The sequence below is a fragment of the Amblyraja radiata genome, chromosome 38, assembly GCF_010909765.2.
Source record: "Amblyraja radiata isolate CabotCenter1 chromosome 38, sAmbRad1.1.pri, whole genome shotgun sequence".
Taxonomy (NCBI): domain Eukaryota; kingdom Metazoa; phylum Chordata; class Chondrichthyes; order Rajiformes; family Rajidae; genus Amblyraja; species Amblyraja radiata.
The window spans coordinates 4,749,775-4,769,814 of NC_045993.1; the positions used below are offsets into that span (position 1 = coordinate 4,749,775).

The window sequence follows — 20,040 nt, forward strand, 5'->3', positions numbered from 1 at the left end:
GAGATGCTGCCTGTCCCGCTGAGTTACTCCAGCATTTTGTGTCTATCTTTGGTGTTAGCAGCATCTGCAGTTCCTTCTTACACAGATATGCACATCTTGAGTCCGGCCCAGTGACTCCAACCCCCGTTACTGTCTAATTGACTCTTAGCTCCTGGAGAACGTAAAAAAAACTCAGCCCTTGTGCAGTTTAAGGGGAGTTCCTGACTTCAGCTGCTCACTCTGTCCGTGCATGTGTCAGACATCATACTGCTAGACTGGCGGCGTCGTCATGGCGACGTGGTCAAATGCATGCACCATCCCCCACCTTCCTGTTCCCTCCCCACCCACCCGGTAACTTGCTCCCCTTCAAGTGCCCCATCCAACTCCTTACTGAAAGCCCCCCACTGGTTCCACACCCCTTAGCAGAATGATGGCAAGAGTCGAGTGCTTTATTGTCATGTGTCCCAAACAGCAATGAATTTCTTACTTGCTGCAGCATAACAGAATATGTAAACATAGTACACTGTAAACAATATAATAAATGAAAAAACAGTGTGTATATATATATATATGTGTGTACGTGTGTGTACGTGTGTACGTGTGTGTACGTGTGTGTACGTGTGTGTACGTGTGTGTACGTGTGTGTACGTATATATATTTATTGCTACGTATATATATCTATTGCTCATTATTCCATGTCGCTCTTCTGGGGGAGATGCTAACTGCATTTTGTTGTCTCTGTACTGTACACTGCACAATGACAATAAAGATTGAATCTGAATCTGAATCTGGTGTACTTGTGTACGTGTGTGTGTGTGTGTGTGTGTGTGTGTGTGTGTGTGTGTGTGTGTGTGTGTGTGTGTGTGTGTGTGTGTGTGTTTACGTATGTGCATGTATGTGTGTGCGTGTGTGTGTGTGCATGTGTGTACGTGCGTGTGTGGGTGTGAGTGTGCGTGTGTGTGTGTTTACGTGTGTGTGTGTGTGTTACGTGTGTGTGTGTTTACGTGCGTGTGTGGGTGTGTATGTGTGTACGTGTGTGTACGTGTGTTTGTGTGTGTGTATATGTATATTTATACACACACTCACACACACATATTTCTTAAGATCTTAAGATACCCACACAGGCACACACATAAAACAAACAAACAATAATAGTGCAAAAAGACAAAAGCAACCCCCCTTATTTGAGGTTGTCGTGTTTAATAGCCTGTGAAGCAATGTGGAGTTGCAGCCTCACAGCTCCAGACCCGGGTTCGATCCTGACTACGGGTGCTGTCCATACGGACTTTGTTCGTTCTCCATGGGACCTGCGTGGGTTTTCTCCAGGAACTCACATTTCCTCCCACACTCCAAAGGCGTGCAGGTTTGCAGGTTAATTGGCTTCTGTAAAAAAAATTGTAAATTGTCCCTAGTGTGTGTGTAGGATAGTGCTAGTGCGTGGGGTGATCGCTGGTCAGCTCGGACTCGGTGAGCCGAAGGGCCTCTTTCTGCGCCATTTCCCTAAAGCCTAAATCTCTAAAGTCTAAAGACTCTAAACTCAATGAAGACACAAAAAGCTGGAGTAACTCAGCGGGACAGGCAGCATCTCTGGAGAGAAGGAATGGGTGACATTTCGGGCCGAGACCCCTCTTCAGACTGGGTAATAAATGGTCCATTGATATTACATAGAAACATAGAAACATAGAAAATAGGTGCAGGAGTAGGCCATTCAGCCCTTCGAGCCTGCACCGCCATTCAATATGATCATGGCTGATCATCCAATTCAGTATCCCATCCCTGCCTTCTCTCCATACCCCCTGATCCCTTTAGCCACAAGGGCCACATCTAACTCCCTCTTAAATATAGCCAATGAACTGTGGCCTCAACTACCTTCTGTGGCAGAGAATTCCACAGATTCACCACTCAGATTTTCTCATCTCGGTCCTAAAAGATTTCCCCCTTATCCTTAAACTGTGACCCCTTGTTCTGGACTTCCCCAACATCGGGAATAATCTTCCTGCATCTAGCCTGTCCAACCCCTTAAGAATTTTGTACGTTTCTATAAGATCCCCCCTCAATCTTCTAAATTCTAGCGTGTACAAGCCGAGTCTATCCAGTCTTTCTTCATATGAAAGTCCTGACATCCCAGGAATCAGTCTGGTGAACCTTCTCTGTACTCCCTCTATGGCAAGAATGTCTTTCCTCAGATTAGGAGACCAAAACTGTACGCAATACTCCAGGTGTGGTCTCACCAAGACCCTGTACAACTGCAGTAGAACCTCCCTGCTCCTATACTCAAATCCTTTTGCATTGTGTAGAACAGGTGGGTGTGTGGACATATGCAACACTTATTCTCATTCTCAGCCTTTCTGCCAAGCAGGGACCTCTTGTGGTAGTACTGGGCCATTACAGTAAGATAAGTTACAAAATGGGCCATGCTTAGGAGAGGCATAAGAAGGAACTGCAGATGCTGGTTTACACTGAAGACAGACAGAAAATGCTGGGGTAACTCAGCGGGACAGACACCTGTTCCTTCTCTCCAGAGATGCTGCCTGTCCCACTGAGTAACACCAACTTTTTGTGGCAACAATGTTGGAAAACTTCAGCTTTGCTTCAGTGGGTGGAAGGAAGTCTTGTTTATAGGTGACATTTCGGGGCAAGACCCTTCTTCATATTGACCGTCAGAGGTACAGGAAACAGGCCATTTGGCCCAACTTGCCCACGCGGGCCAACTTGCCCCATCTAAGAAAGGTTTCGGCCCGAAACGTTGCCTATTCCCTTCGCTCCATAGATGCTGCTGCACCCGCTGAGTTTCTCCAGCACTTTTGTCTACCTTCGATTTTCCAGCATCTGCAGTTCCTTTCTTAAACACTTTGCTCCATCTATACTAGTCCCACCTGCCTACATTCGGCCAATAGCCCTCTAAACCTGCCCCACTAAATTCATGTCACCTGTCTAAATGTTTCTTAAACGTTGAGATAGTACCTGCATCATTACCTCCACCTTGGCAGCTCGTACAAGACACTAAACACCACCCTTTGTGTTAAAAAGTTACCTCTCAGGTTCCTATTAAATCTTTCCCATGATCATTTTGTTTGTGGGATCCCACTGTGTACATTGGTTGCTAGGTTTCCTGCATGGCAACAATGACCTCACCTCAGAAGCACTTTAGGATTCCTGTGGGCAAGAGAGGCACTTGAAAAATGCAAGGTGATTGTTCTTACCGCCTGGGGTGGCACAGCGGTAGAGTTACTGCCTCACAGCGCCAGAGACCCAGATCCGATCCTGACTACGGGTGCTGTCTGTACGGAGTTTGTACGTTCTCCCCGTGACCTGCGTGGCTTTGTGGGTTAATTGGCTTGGTATAAATGGAAATTGCCCCTAGTGTGTGTAGGGCAGGGTTAGTGTGTGGGGATCGCTGGTCGGCACGGACCCGGTGGGCTGAAGGGCCCTGTTTCCATGCTGTATCTCAAAACTAAACTAACTTAAACTAAACTAAACTAAACTAAACAAACTTAAACTAAACTAAACTAAACTAACTTAAACTAAACTAACTTAAACTAAACTAACTTAAACTAAACTAAACTAAACTAAACTAAACTAACTTAAACTAACTTAAACTAAACGAAACGAAACTAAACTAAACTAAACTAACTTAAACTAAACTAAACTAAACACCACCCTGACAAACTTACTGACTGTAGAAGAGGTTAACCGGTTGTTTCAAAACTGTAGATAGGCACAAAATGTTGGAGTAACTCAGCATCATCTCTGGATAGAAGGTTTTTCAGGCCGAGACCCTTCTTCAGACTGAAGTCATGGGAGAGGGAGGTGTGAAAACGGGACAAAGGGGATGGAGATCAAGGTATTACCCTCTCCTCTGACTTCAGTCTGTAGAAGAGTCTCAACCCGAAAAACTTCATCCCGTACCTTCTCCCCAGAGATGCTGCCTGTCCCGCTGAGTTACTCCAGCATTTTGCGTCTATCATCAGTTTAAACCAGCATCTGCAGTTCCTTCCTACACATGTAAAAGTAAAATCATAGCAAAAGGATTTGAGTATAGGAGCAGGGAGGTTCTACTGCAGTTGTACAGGGTCTTGGTGAGACCACACCTGGAGTATTGCGTACAGTTTTGGTCTCCTAATCTGAGGAAGGACATTATTGCCATAGAGGGAGTACAGAGAAGGTTCACCAGACTGATTCCTGGGATGTCAGGACTGTCTTATGAAGAAAGACTGGATAGACTTGGTTTATACTCTCTAGAATTTAGGAGATTGAGAGGGGATCTTATAGAAACTTACAAAATTCTTAAGGGGTTGGACAGGCTAGATGCAGGAAGATTGCTCCCGATGTTGGGGAAGTCCAGGACAAGGGGTCACAGCTTAAGGATAAGGGGGAAATCCTTTAAAACCGAGATGAGAAGAACTTTTTTCACACAGAGAGTGGTGAATCTCTGGAACTCTCTGCCACAGAGGGTAGTCGAGGCCAGTTCATTGGCTATATTTAAGAGGGAGTTAGATGTGGCCCTTGTGGCTAAGGGGATCAGAGGGTATGGAGAGAAGGCAGGTACGGGATACTGAGTTGGATGATCAGCCATGATCATATTGAATGGCGGTGCAGGCTCGAAGGGCCGAATGGCCTACTCCTGCACCTAATTTCTATGTTTCTATGTTTCTATGTGTAAAAAACTGTGTTGTCTCCTTGGTGTTTCACAATCGGCGATGCATCCTATCTGTGTGGAACTTTTGCAACTGTCTCCACGCAGATAAGCAACGTTGGAAAGAAGATACAACACACCCTCCCCAACTCGGCCTATCACTGCCTCCAGGTCCCACTGCCTGCCCTACAAGCAGGCCCATTGCTCCTTACATCCTCTCTCTCACTCTCTCTCTCTCTCCGGGGGGGATATTGTCCTGGAAAGACTAACGCTCTCCTCAATGTTAAAAATTGTTTGTTCATTTCCGGGTGTATTTGTGTTCTGCAAAGTGACACAGACCCTTTCACAGAACATGTGCAGGAAGGAACTGCAGGTGCTGGTTTAAACCGAAGATAGGCACAAAAGGCTGGAGTAACTCAGCGGGACATGGAAGCATCTCTGGAGAGAAGGAATGGGTGACGTTTCGGGTCCAGACCCTTTCTTCAGGTCAGGAATAGATCGGATAGCACAGATATCTCTTGCCCAGAGTGTGTGAATCGAGAACCAGTGGACATAGGTTTAAGGTGAAGGGGGAAAGATTAGATAGGAACCTGAGAGGTAACTTTTTCACACAAAGGGTGATGGGTGTATGGAACGAGCTGCCGGAGGAGGTAGTTGAGGCAGGGGCTATTGCAACATTTAAGAAGCAATTAGGTGCATGGATAGAACAAGTTTAGAGGGATACGGGCCAAACGCAGGCAGATGGGACTCGTGTAGATGGTGCATGTTGGTCGGTGTGGGCAAGTTGGGCAAAGGGCCTTTTCCAATGCTGTTTGACTCTATGACTCTAAGTAAATGAAAATCAAAGCAGGTTCAGAAGTTGAACTGAGCTGGTAGATTCACCTCCACATCTCCCAGAAGCAGCTGTAAGACCAGAGTGGCACAGTGGCTTAGCTACTACTGCCTCACAGCACCCTGTTTATTCCTGACCATGGGCCTGTCTGTGTGGAGTTTGCACGTTCTCACTTGCGTTGTTTTCCTCTGGGTTCCCGGTTTCCTTCCACCTCCCATCAGGTGGCGGCACTGTGGGGCAGCGGTAGAGTTGCCTGCTTACAGCGCCGGAGACCCGGGTTCGATCCCGACTACGGGTGCTGTCTGCACCGACTTTGTACGTTCCCCCCGTGACCTGCGTGGGTTCTCCCCAAGACCTTTGATTTCCCCCCACACTCCAAAGACGCACAGGTTTGTCGGTTAATTGGCTTGGAATAAATGTAACATTGTCCCGAGTGTTCCATAAGGTCACAAGTGATAGGAGCAGAATTAGGCCATTCGGCCCATTCCAGTCTACTCCGCCATTCAATCACGGCTGATCTATCTCTCCCCCCTAACCCCATTCTCCTGCCTTCTCCCCATAACCCCTGACACCCGTACTGTTCAAGTGTGTGTAGGATAGTGTTGGTGTGCTGGGGATCGCTGGTCGGTGCGGACTCGGTGGGCCGAAGGGCCTGTTTCCCCGGCGTATCTCTAAACCAAACTAAATCCCAAAGGCTTGCTCGGTTAATAGGCCGCTGTAAATTGCCCCCTAGTGGGTAAGCGACGATAGTATCTGAGTGAGTGGGGAGAGAATATAAAGACTGGCGTGAATAGAAATGGTCGAACGACAACTGGTGCAGACTTAGTGGGCTGTGAGGATCAGGGGATGAAGGGATATGGGGAGAAGGCAGGAACGGGGTACTGATTCTGGATGAACAGCCATGATCATCAGACTCTATGACTCTAAGTAAATGAAAATCAAAGCAGGTTCAGAAGTCGAACTGAGCTGCTAGATTCACCTCCATGCCTCCCAGAAGCAGCTACAAGACCAGAGTAGCACAGTGGATCGATGGGAACCTATTTTCTATGTTTCTACATTTCTATGACATCCTCTGAGTATTCCGGTTTCCTCCCACATCTCAAAGACTTGCGGGTCGGTATCTTAATTGGCCTCTGTAAATTGTCCCAAGCATGCGGGGATAGACACAAAATGCTGGAGTAACTCAGCGGGACAGGCAGCATCTCTGGCGAGAAGGAATGAGTGACATTTCGGATGGAGACCCTGCTTCGGACCCGAAATCCATTCCTTCTCTCCTGAGATGTTGCCTGTCCCGTTGAGTCACTCCAGCATTTTTATTTATTAATTTCAAAAATATATATTTTTATTAGAAGCATGTATACAAATAATAATAAGCAACAATTTAATTATAGATTTCTTACAAAGCTTCAGTTAAAAAAATAAATTTTAAGAATAAAGATATAAAGATAGAGAGAGAAAAATATGAGAGAAACTAATAGAGAGAAAAAGGAGACACAGGAAGAAACTACAAATAACAAGATTGTGGAGATAGTTCCAGGAAATGTTTAATATAACTATTCATCCAGTCCCAAACTCAGGTTTTTATTTTATTTTATTATTTATTTCGAACAGAATAAAAGAATAAAAAGCAAGTGTGAAACAGCATACAAAAAACAAAACAAGAATATTTATAAAGTGTCATAAACCATATCTATAGATAAATGAAATCGTATGTGTCCGAAAAGGAGCAGGAAAAAGCCAAAGCTTATTAATTCCCACCCCTTATTCAACTGCTTGTAATTATCTTATACAAATTTATCAGCTATATGTAATAATAATAATAATAATACATTTTATTTATGGGCGCCTTTCAAGAGTCTCAAGGACACCTTACAAAAATTTAGCAGGTAGAGGAAAAACCATGTAAGGGGAATGAAATAAATAGTAGAGACATGACTAGTACACAAAGTAAAGACAGAATTCAATACAAAACACAATATGAGGCAATTCATGCACAGATGAAAAGGGAGGGGGACGTGGGGCTAAGGATAGGCAGAGGTGAAGAGATGGGTCTTGAGGCGGGACTGGAAGATGGTGAGGGACACGGAATTGCGGATCAGTTGGGGGAGGGAGCTCCAGAGCCTGGGAGCTGCCCTGGAGAAGGCTCTGTCCCCAAAACTGCGGAGGTTGGACTTGTGGATGGAGTGGATGTACGTACACCATATGTACACCAGCCACTATATGTACACCAAATTATTTACATTGATACACTAATCAAATATTTACAAAGCCATACAAAAAATAAAAAAATAAAAATAAAATAAAAAAACCCTCATATACTATATAGTATCTTAGTCATATATACAACCCATCACTCCATAATCACCCTTCCCAATACAATCAGTATAACAAATATCCCACTCACAATCACCTATCCTCATCCCAATATCCTTTTAAACAAGTGTTAAACTTGTTTAAACTGAATTATACTTGTGCTAAGTTTTATCTCCTGTTCCAGACCATTCCACAAATTCACACCACAGATTGCTATGCACATACTTTTAAGAGTTTTCAAAATTTCAATAAATGGAGACCATATTCTTACAAATAATTCTGGTTTGTCAATTAAGACAAATCTTATTTTTTCCAAATGCAAGGTCTCAGTCACTTCCGTAATCCACATTTTAATTGACAGAGCTGTTGTTTTTATCCCCAAAAATTTAGTATTAATTTTTTCGCAGTTATTAGACTCCATAAGTGTAATCAAGAAAATGCCTCTGACTACTCCAGCATTTTGTGTCTGTTCCAGTGCTTCAGCACTGGGTTTCAGCACTTAAGTTACAGAGAAAGGTTGAACAAGATAGGTCTTTATTCTTTGGAGTGCAGAAGGTTAAGGGGGGACTTGATAGAGTACTTACAAAATTCTTAAGGGGTTGGACAGGCTAGATGCAGGAAGATTGCTCCCGATGTTGGGGAAGTCCAGGACAAGGGGTCACAGCTTAAGGATAAGGGGGAAATCCTTTAAAACCGAGATGAGAAGAACTTTTTTCACACAGAGAGTGGTGAATCTCTGGAACTCCCTGCCACAGAGGGTAGTCGAGGCCAGTTCATTGGCTATATTTAAGAGGGAGTTAGATGTGGCCCTTGTGGCTAAGGGGATCAGAGGGTATGGAGAGAAGGCAGGTACGGGATACTGAGTTGGATGATCAGCCATGATCATATTGAATGGCGGTGCAGGCTCGAAGGGCCGAATGGCCTACTCCTGCACCTAATTTCTATGTTTCTATGTTTCTATGTTTAAAATGATGAGAGGGATAGACAGAGTTGACGTGGATAAGCTTTATTCATTGAGAGTAGGGAAGATTCAAACAAGAGGACATGATTTGAGGATTAAGGGACAGAGGTTTAGGGGTAACATGAGGGGGAACTTCTTTACTCAGAGAGTGGTAGCTGTGTGGAATGAGCTTCCAGTGGAAGCAGGTTCAATTTTATCATTTAAAACTAAATTGGATAGGTATATGGACGGGAAAGGAATGGAGGGTTATGGTCTGAGTGCAGGTAGATGGGACTAGGTGAGAGTACGTGTTCGGCACGGACTAGAAGGGGCGAGATGGCCTGTTTCCGTGCTGTCATTGTTATATGGTTATATGCTCAGACTGACTGCCCTAACCCTTCTATGAACGAAGGGCTCTGCCTCTCGTTAACTCTGTGACTCCGTCTCTGGACTTGGCAATCTGCACTGCTCCAGATCTCACCACGGCCCGACCCTGCCTTCATCGGGCGGGTGGTGGGTGCGTGATAAAGAGGGTGTATTCTGTGGAGTGAGCAGAACTCAGCCAGGACCAGGCCACAGCGCACCGCAGGATCCCGACCTCTGCCCCGATGTTGTCGCAGGTCAGATACAACTTCCACCCGGACTGCGAATTGTCGATCAACAAGCTGGTCAGCCTCAAGTACTACACATCCTACGTGCACCTAGCCATGGTAAAGCCGTCCGCCTTTGCATTTAAGATTTAGCAAAAATGTAGCATCTCCGACATCTTCAGTTTAGTTCATTATTGTCGTGTGTGCTGATGTACAGCGGAAAGCTTTTGTTGCGCGCTGGGCACAAGAAGCTGGAGTACTGATTCACGGTGGCGCAGAGATAGAGTTGCTGCCGTACAGCAAAATACAGCGCCAGAGACCCGGGTTCGATCCCGACTACGGGTGCTGTCTGTATGGAGTTTGTACGTTCTCCCCGTGACCTGCATGGGTTTTCTCCGAGATGTTCGGTTTCCTCCCACACTCCAAAGGCGTGCGTATATTTATGTGTGTGTGCGTTTGTGGGTGTGCGTGTGCGTGTGTGTGTGTATGTGTGCGTGTGTGTGTGTGTGTGCGTGTGCGTGTGTGTGCTTGTGTGTGTGAGTGTGTGTGCGTGCGTGTGTGTGTGAGTGTGTGTGCGTGTGTGTGTGTGTGTGCGTGTGTGCGTGCGTGTGTGTGTGTGTGTGTGTTTGTGTGTGCGTTTGTGTGTGTGTGTGTGTGCGTGTGCACGTGTGTGTGTATGCGTGCGTGCGTGTGTATGTGTGCGTGAGTGTGTGTGCGTGTGCGCGTGTGCGTTTGTGCGTGCGTGTGTGCGTGTGCGTTTGTGCGTGCGTGTGTGCGTGTGTGTAAGTGTGCGTGTGCGTGCGTGTGTGTGTGTAAGTGCGCGTGTGTGTGTGTGCGTGCGTGCGTGTGTGTGTGGGTGCGTGTGTGTGTGCGTGCGTGTGTATGCGTGTGTGTGTGCGTTCGTGTGTGTGTGCATGTGTGCGTGTGTGTGTGTGTGTGTGTGTGTGCGTTTGCACGTGTGTGTGCGTGCGTGCGTGTGTATGTGTGCGTGTGTGTGTGAGTGTGTGTGCGTGTGCGTGTGTGCATGTGTGCGTGCGTGTGTGCGTGTGTGTAAGTGTGCGTGTGTGTGTGTGTGCGTGCGTGCGTGTGTGTGTGTAAGTGCATGTGTGTGTGTGTGCGTGCGTGCGTGCGTGTGTGTGTGTGTGCGTGCGTGCGTGTGTGTGTGTAAGTGCATGTGTGTGTGTGTGCGTGCGTGCGTGTGTGTGTGTGTGTGGGTGCGTGTGTGTGTGCGTGCGTGTGTATGCGTGTGTGTGTGCGTTCGTGTGTGTGTGCATGTGTGCGTGTGTGTGTGTGTGTGCGTTCGTGTGTGTGTGCGTGTGTGCGTTTGTGTGCGTGTGTGTGTGCATGTGTGCGTGTGTGTGTGTGTGTGTAAATAGTTTAGTTTAATTTATTATTGTGTTAAGGTGCTGCACCAGTGTGCATTTTCGGAGATGCTGCCCGAGTTACTCCAGCACTTTGTGTCTTTGTTTGTGAACCAGCTTCTGCGGTTCCTTGGTTCCTCGGGTTCAGATTGAAGAGGTCCACCACTCCTGAAGGGGGATACATTGTTGTGTTTTGCAGTCGTTCTACTTTGAACGGGACGATGTGGCGCTGGAGAACTTCGCAAAGTCGTTCCGCGAGATGTCCGCGGCCGGGCGTGGGCAGGCGGACAAACTCATCGACTTCCAGACGCTGCGGGGGGGTCGAGTCCAGCTGCAGGATATCGAGGTGAGTTCAGTCCCCACTCCCCCCCCCACCTCCTCGCCCCCCTCCCCCTACCTGACCCCAACCCTCCACGGAGACTGGTGACCCTCCAACTATCAGGTACAGAGATACAGCGTGCAAACAGGCCATTCGGCCCACCGGGTCCGTGCCGACCCGCGATCCCCACACACTAACACTACCCTACACACACTAGGGGCAATTTACAATTTTTACCGAAGCCAATTAACCTACAAACCTGTACGTCTTTGGAGTGTGGGAGGAAATCTGAGCACCCGTAGGTCATGGGGAGTATGTACAAACTCCGTACCGACAAGAACCCGTGGCCAGGATCGAACCCGGGTCTCTGGCGCTGTAATGCCCCTGTCCCACTTAGGAAACCTGAACGGAAACCTCTGGAGACTTTGCGCCCCACCCAAGGTTTCCGTGCGGTTCCCGGAGGTTGCAGGCGGTTGCCGGAGGTTGCAGGTAGTGGAAGCAGGTAGGGAGACTGACAAAAACCTCCGGGAACCGCACGGAAACCTTGGGTGGGGCGCAAAGTCTCCAGAGGTTTCCGTTCAGGTTTCCTAAGTGGGACAGGGGCAGATCGGCAGCAACTCTACCCCTGCGCCACCGTGCCGCCCTCTAAAGTAGAATCTTAATCCTGTCTTGCACAGAAACCAGCCAAGGGTGAGTGGAGGAATGGGCTGGAGGCCACACAGGATGCCCTGGAATTACAGAAAAACGTCAACAAGTCTCTCCTCGATCTGCACCAGCTGGCAACTAATAAAGAGGATCCACAGGTGACGAGAGTTACCCGTACCCTAGAGAGGGTATTCACTGTCGATGGGAGACCTGGTCAAGACCAAGTGCAATGATCAGTCTGGTGGGCTAACGGAATCAAGGGATATGGGGAGAAGGCAGGAACGGGGGGTACTGATTCTGGATGGTCAGCCATGATCATATTGATTGGCGGTGCTGGCTCGAAGGGCCGAATGGCCTACTCCTGCACCTATTTTTCTATGTTTCTAGAATGTTATATTTTCTCGTAAGGGGGAATGAATACAAGAGTAAAATCATGCTTCAGTTTCAATGGGACCTTATCTGCAGTAGAGTCTATAATGTTGGCCATTTTTTTTTTTAAAGAAAGGAAGCATTACAAAGAAGAATTATTAGACCAATATCTGGAATGTCCAATGTCTTGTCATGAGAACATGTTGAATAGCCTAAGTTTAGTTTAGTTTAGAGATACAGTGCGGAAGAATTGGCCCGTTGGCCCACCGGGTCCGCGCCGACCAGCGATCCCCGCACGCTAACACTATCCTACACACCTCAGGGACAATTTTTCATTTATATTAAGTCAATTAACCTGCAAACCTGCACGTCTTTGGAGAGTGGGAAGAATCCGCAGATCTGGGAGAAAACCAACGGGGAGAACGTACAAACTCCGTACGGACAGCACCCGCGGTCAGGATCGAACCCCGGGTCTCTGGCGCTGTGAGGCAGCAACTCTACCGCTGCGCCATCGAGCCACCATGCATGGGTGTATAAAGATGTCCCATGTTGGCAGGAATGCAGAGTTGCAGTTACTCTCAGATCAGGCAAGATCTTATTAAATGACAGCACAGGCTAGATGGGCTGAGTGGCCTATCCCTGCTCCTGTGGTGTATCTACCAGATGCACCGCACTAATCCGTTGACCTTCACAGATACGTTCATATGTACATAAGTGATAGGAGCAGAATTAGGCCATTCGGCCCATCAAGTCTACTCCGCCATTCAATCATGGCTGATCTATCTCTCCCTCTCAACCCCATCCTCCTGCCATTCTCCCCATAACCCCTGACACCCGCACTAATCAAGAATCTATCGGTCTCTGCCATAAAAGTATCCATTGACTTGGCCTCCACAGCCTTCTGCGGCAATGAATCCCACAGATTCACCACCCTCTGACTGAAGAAATTCATCCTCATCTCCGTCCTGGAGGAACGTCCTTTAATTCTGAGGCTGCGGCCTCTGGTCCTAGACTCTCCCACTGGGGGAATAGTTGAGTTCACCGCACTTGGTGATCTCGTTGCGTGAGGTGAATCCTAATTTTCTTTTTTTTTTTCAGCTGTGCAATTTCCTAGAGTCCAATTTCTTGAACGACAACGTGGTATCCATGAAGACGCTGGGAGACCACGTCACGAGCCTGAAGGGACTGAATGCAGGCCGGTCCAGTGGCATGGGCGAGTACCTATTTGACAAGCACACCCTTGAATGAAGGATCTTGACTGTGGAAGCAAACCATCGCCTTCCATACCCCTCTCCACCACCCCAAATGAGCTTGTCTTTACAACCAAAAAGTATCTTACACTGTATGTCAAGACGTGTGTCTCAGAAAACAAGGCTACTTTTATTGATGTAATAAATGTTTCCAGAAAACAAAATGGCCGTCTGATAAGGTCGACATCTCCGAACACCTTGACTAAGAACATCAATAACTTCGAAGCATCTCCCCCACTTCACCAGTTTACTTTCCATATACATAAGTTTGTAAGCTCATAAGCACGGGCGCGCAGTGTTAGAGTTGCTGCCTTACAATGCCAGAGAGCTGGGTTCGATTCTGACCACAGGTGCTGTCTGTACGGAGTTTGTACCTTCTCCCCGTGACCTGCGTGGGTTTTCTCCGGGATCTCTGGCTTCCTCCCACACTCCAAAGACGTACAGGTTTGTACGTTCATTGGCTTTGATATCATTGTAAATTGTCCCTAGCATGTGCAGGATAGTGTTAAACCCCTGTCCCACTGTGCGAGTTCATTCAAGAGTTCTCCCCGAGTTTGCCGTGATGCGAACTCGGAGATTTACGGTAATGGCCACTCGTCGGTACTCGGGGCTCTCGTGGACATTTTTCATCATGTTGAAAAATCTTCACGAGTCTTCCCGAGCTTACCTGCCGTTAGCGAGTCTTCCCGAGTACCTGCCGTTAGCGTTACGAGCCGCTAAGAGACGTCCCCGAGCTCCGATGTACCCGCTACGTTCATTCTCTGTGCTTACCATGAGTTTGATTGTTTTTAAACTCGGGAGAGGTGGGCGACCGTTTCGCCGAACACCTCCGCTCAGTCCGCAATAACCTACCTGACCTCCCGGTGGCTCAGCACTTCAACTCCCCCTCCCATTCCCAATCCGACCTCTCTGTCCTGGGTCTCCTCCATTGCCAGAGTGAGCAACAGCGGAAATTGGAGGAACAGCACCTCATATTCCGTCTGGGGTCCTTGTGTCCTTATGGCATCAACATTGAATTCCCCCAATTTGGCTAGCCTGTGCTGTCTCCTCCCCTTCCTTCACCCTCTAGCTGTCTCCTCCCACCCTCCCATCCGCCCGCCCTCGGGCTCCTCCTCCTCCTCCCTTTTTCCTTCTTTCTTTCCCCACCCCCCATCAGTCTGAAGAAGGGTTTCGGCCCGAAACGTCGCCTATTTCCTTCGCTCCATAGATGCTGCTGCACCCGCTGAGTTTCCCCAGCAATTTTGTGTACCTTCTTGAATGAACTCGTACAGTGGGACAGGGTCATTAGTGTGCGGGGATCGCTGGTCGGCGCGGACTAGGTGGGCTGAAGTTGGATCATAGCTTGAGCACTGTGAACAGTTCTGGACGCCACGTTATGGGAAATATTTGATTGTAATGGAGAGATATATAAAGTTGGTGCTGCAAGTAAGAATTTCACCCTTGCCTTTTGGGACGAATGGCAATAAAACATTCTTGACTTTAGGTGTTCAAAAGGGAACTGCAGATGCTGGAATATCGAAGGTACACAAAATTGCTGGGGAAACTCAGCGGGTGCAGCAGCATCTATGGAGCGAAGGAAATAGGCGACGTTTCAGGCCGAAACCCTTCTTCAGACTGATGGGGGGGTGGGGGGGAAAGAAGGAAAAGGGGAGGAGGAGGAGGAGGAGCCCGAGGGCGGGCGGATGGGAGGGTGGGAGGAGACAGCTAGAGGGTTAAGGAAGGGGAGGAGACAGCAAGGGCTAGCAAAATTGGGAGAATTCAATGTTAATGCCATACGGACGCAAGGTCGCCAGACGGAATATGAGGTGCTGTTCCTCCAATTTCCGCTGTTGCTCACTCTGGCAATGGAGGAGACCCAGGACAGAGAGGTCGGATTGGGAATGGGAGGGGGAGTTGAAGTGCTGAGCCACCGGGAGTTCAGGTAGGTTATTGCGGACTGAGCAGAGGTGTTCGGCGAAACGATCGCCCAACCTACGCTTGGTCTCCCCGATGTAAATCAGCTGACATCTAGAGCAGCGGATGCAGTAGATGAGGTTGGAGGAGATACAGGTGAACCTTTGTCACACCTGGAACGACTGCTTGGGTCCTTAAATGGAGTCAAGGGGGGAGGTGAAGGGACAGGTGTTGCATTTCTTGCGGTTGCAACGGAAAGTGCCCGGGGAGGGGGTGGTGCGGGAGGGAAGGGAAGAATTGACTTTAGTTTAGTTTAGTTTAGTTTAGAGATACAGCGTGGAAACAGGCCCTTTGGCCCACCTTGCCCACACCGGCCAACATGTCCCAGCTACACTAGTCCCACCTGCCTGCGTTGGTCCATATCCCTCCAAACTTGTCCTATCCATGTACCTGTCCAACTGTTTCTTAAACGTTGGGATAGTCCCAACCTCAACTACCTCCTCCAGCAACTCATTCCATACACCCACCACCCTTTGTGTGAAAAAGTTACCCCTCAGATTCCTATTAAATCTTTCCCCCCTTCACCTTGAACCCATGTCCTCTGGTCCTCGATTCCCTGGTGAATCTCTGGAATTCTCTGCCACAGAAGGTAGTTGAGGCCACAGTTCATTGGCTATATTTAAGAGGGAGTTAGATGTGGCCCTTGTGGCTAAAGGGGATCAGGGGGTATGGAGAGAAGGCAGGTACAGGATACTGAGTTGGATGATCAGCCATGATCATATTGAATGACGGTGCAGGCTCAAAGGGCCGAATGGCCTACCTCTGCACCTATTTTCTATGTTTCTATGTTTCTAAACAAGAAAACTCTCTTTTTCACACAGAGAGTTGTGAGTCTGTGGCATTCTCTGCCCCAGAGCGCGGTGGAGGCCGGTTCTCTGGGATAGCGGAGTCAGGGGATATGGGGAGAAGGCAGGAACGTAGTACTGATTGGGGATGATCAGCCATGATCATATTGAATGGCGGTGCAGGCTCGATGGGCCGAATGGCCTACTCCTGCACCTATTTTCTATGTCTATGTTTCTATGTTTCCCCTACTCTGGGCAAGAGACACACACTGTGCATCTACCCGATCTATTCCTCTCACGAGTTACTCCAGCTTTTTTTATTCCTATCTTCGGCTTATACCAGCATCTGCAGTTTCTTCGTAGACTACACTAGTATTCGGCTATTTCCTGCCGCCATCGGGGTAAGGTTGGGTTATTCGCCAATTGCAGGCTCCCGCACTCCCGCCACTAGATAGCGCTGTGAGCTGCCATCCCATTGATTCCAATGGAGATGGAATTAGCAGCCACTGAGCCACCCAAACACACACTCCCCCCCCCCCCCCCTCTCTTCCACCCTCCCCTTGCACCATCGCACACCCTCGGTCAGGTTGCGGAGCCGGGAACAAAGGAAGACCACCATAGAAAAATAAAAAATAGGTGCAGGAGTAGGCCATTCGGCCCTTCGAGCCAGCACCGCCATTCAATGTGATCATCCCCAACCAGTACCCCGTTCCTCCCTTCTCCCCATATCCCCTGGCTCCGCTATCTTTAAGAGCCCTATCTAGCTCTCTCTTGAAAGCATCCAGAGAACCTGCCTCCACCGCCCTCTGTGAGGCAGAGAATTCCACAGACTCATCACTCCCTGTGAGAAAAAGTGTTTCCTCGTCTCCGTTCTAAATGGCTTACCCCTTATTCTTAACCTGTGTGTGTGTGTGTGTGGCCCCTGGTTACATACACTAGGAGCCCCGCGATCCCCATACCATCACGACATTTTTGCAATCGCGCTCCATTTAAATAACAACTTCCTTTTTCCGTTCTCCCTTCCAAATGGCTAACCTGTTCTCATATTAGACTCCATCTTCCAACGTGTTGCCATGACCAGGGAGAGTGGCGCAGCGGTAGAGTTACTGCCTTACACCGCTCACAGCGCCAGAGACCCAGGTTCGATCCTGGCCACGGGTGGTTCTCTGTACTGAGTTTGTACGCTCTCCCCGTGACCTGCGTGAGTTTTCTCCGAGATCTTCGGTTTCCTCCCGCTTCAGAAAACTTACAGATTTGTAGGTTAATTGGTATAAATGTAGAAATTGTCCATAGTGTGTGTGTGTGTAGGGTGGTGCTAATGTGCGGGGGCCGATCCGATGGGCCGAAGGGCCTGTTTCCGTGCTGTATCTCTAAACTGTACCAAGCTAAACCTACCTCAGAGAGTGGGTCTGAAGAAGGGTTTTGGCCCGAAACGTTGCCTATTTCCTTTGCTCCATAGATGCTGCTGCACCCGCTGAGTTTCTCCAGCATTTTTGTCTACCTCGGAGAGTGGTAGCTGTGTGGAATGAGCTTCCAGTGGGAGTGGTGGAGGCAGGTTTGACTTTATCATTTAAAAATAAATTGGATAGGTATATGGACGGGAAAGGAATGGAGGGTTATGGTCTGAGTGCAGGTAGATGGGACTAGGTGAGAGTAAGTGTTCGGCATGGACTTTAAGATTTTGCCTTCCACCACAGTGAGGAGGTGTTTGGTGAACTCACTGTGGTGGATGTTAAATTTGTGTTGATTGTGTGTTTTTGTCATTTTTTATTATATGTATAACTGCAAAGCAACGAAATTTCATTCAGACTGAAAGGTCTAAATGACAATAAACAAATCTAATCTAATCTAACCTGAAAAGAAGGGCCGAGATGGCCTGTTTCCGTGCTGTAGTTGTTATATGGTCATATGGATGCACTAGATAAGTGAGCACATATTATGAGATAATGGGCATGTTTTTCTGTACTTTTTGCCTCTGTCATTCAAATATTTTATTTTTGAATATTCCAAAACACTTGGCAGCCACTGAAGTATTTGTGAGGTGTCATTTGGGTGTGCCCGTGTGCATTTGGGTGCGCCCGTACGCAGTTGTGGAGAGAGGGCTGCGTTTACAGACACGTGCGGCCTTGTCATTGTTTCGGGTGGGAACGCCTGTTTATAAGTGAAGGGGTCAATTTGCCGTATATACGTAGGGAGGGGCCTTGTTCTTCTTCTTGCGTATGGCGTGCACAGCCTGAAGTTGCCGGGCAACCTGTTCTATTTGATCTTATTTGATTGTGCATACCAGGTTGATTGCATTCGTTGAAACAGGACGGACCACGTGAAGGTTGCAATCTCCCACCTCAGGGAGGGGTGACTGAAAGGATTAAATTGCTGCAAAAAAGAGTGTGCAGTCGCTACATGGAGAAGGACCCATCCCCCCCCTCCCCCCTCTCCCTCTCCCCCCCTCCCCCCTCCCCCCTCCCCCTCTCTCCCCCTCCCCCTCCCCCTCTACCTCTCCCCCCTCTACCCCTCTCCCCCTCTCCCCGCTTCCCTCTCCCCCTCTCTCTCTCTCCCCCTCTCCCCCTCTCTCCCTCTCTCCCCCTCCCCCTCCCGCTCTCCCCCTATCCCTCTCCCCCCATCCCCCTCCCTCTCTCCCATTCTCCCTCTCTCCCCCTCTCTCTCTGTCCCTCTCCCCTTCCATGCAAAAAGCATCAGCTGAATCCAGCTGTGAGTGAAAGGGTTAAATTGCTGGGAAACTGTCAGTCTGAAGAAGGGTCTCGACCCGAAACGTCGCCCATTCCTTCTCTCCAGAGATGCTGCCTGTCCCGCCGAGTTACTCCAGCGTGGTGCGTTTAAACCAGCCTCTGCAGTTCCTTCCCACACTTTCCAGCAATGAGTGAGTGAACAGGTTACCCTGAAGTTAGACACAAATTGCTGGAGTAACTCAGCGGGACAGGCAGCATCTGTGGAGGAAAGGAACGGGCCACGTTTCGTGGTCGAGACCCTTCTTCAGCCCGACCCAAAACACCGCCCATTCCTTTTCTCCACAGAGATGCTGCCTGGCCCGCTGAGTTTTGTGTCTATCTTCTCTGCAGTTTCTAGGTTTCCGGGGGAGGCAGCTGTTGTGTCTCTGGCAAAGTGCGGAAGGTTGGGCTGTGGACAACAGGCGGCCCTGAACCAGTTTCCCTGTGGGCAGAGTTGTTTTTAAGCCAACTCACTGTAAACAGAGGGGACAGGAGTAAAAGCACAAGGGAGACGATGTATTGTGGAAAAACACACCTGCACACATTGGAACCACATCCCTTGTGAGAAAAAACACTTCAAATGGAGGTTTACACACCCTCTCCCTCCCCCGCTCTCTCCACCCCTCCCTCCCCCCCTCCCTCCCTCTCACTCTCCCCCCTCTCCCCTCTCCTCCTCTCCCCTCCCTCTCTCCCCATTCTCTCTCTCTCCCCCGCTCTCTCTCTCTCCCCCTCTCCCCCTCCCTCCCTCTCACTCGCTCCCCCTCACCCCCTCCCTCTTTCCCTCCATATCTCTCCCCCTCCCTTTTTCTCTCCCCCTCTCTCTCCCCTCCTCTCTCTCTCTCCCTCCGTCTCTCTCCCCCTCCCTCTTTCTCTCCCTCTCCCTCTCTCCCACCATCTCTCACCCTCTCTCTCTCTCTCCTTCCATGAAAAAAGCATGAGCTGAATCCAGCTGTGAAAATGGATAGAGTGGACGTGGGGAAGATGTTTCCACTGGTGGGAGAGTCTAGGACTAGAGGTCACAGCCTCAGAATTAAAGGGTGTTCCTTTAGGAAGGAGATAAGGAGGAATTTCATTAGTCAGAGGGTGGTGAGTCTGTGGAATTCTCTGCCTCACAGAGGGCGGTGGAGGCAGGTTCTCTGGATGTTTTCAAGAGAGAGCTGGATAGGGCTCTTAAAGATAGCGGAGTCAGGGGATATGGGGAGAAGGCAGGAACGGGGTACTGATTGGGGATGATCAGCCATGATCACATTGAATGGCGGTGCTGGCTCGAAGGGCCGAATGGCCTACTCCTGCACCTATTGTCTATTGTCTATTGTCATTTTGTGTCTATCTTCAAACACGA

At 48.7% G+C, this 20,040-nt stretch overlaps 1 protein-coding gene across 1 annotated transcript; it reads left to right on the forward strand.

Annotated features, from left to right (window-relative positions):
- The first annotated feature begins 9,219 nt into the window (after positions 1-9,219).
- On the forward strand, positions 9,220-13,398 carry LOC116966732 (ferritin heavy chain B-like). Its single transcript, XM_033013028.1, has 4 exons — positions 9,220-9,410; positions 10,851-10,997; positions 11,648-11,773; positions 13,083-13,398. Exons 1-4 carry the CDS (start codon positions 9,309-9,311, stop codon positions 13,230-13,232), a joined length of 525 nt encoding a protein of 174 aa, XP_032868919.1. The 5' UTR covers positions 9,220-9,308; the 3' UTR covers positions 13,233-13,398.
- Positions 13,399-20,040: the final 6,642 nt, after the last annotated feature.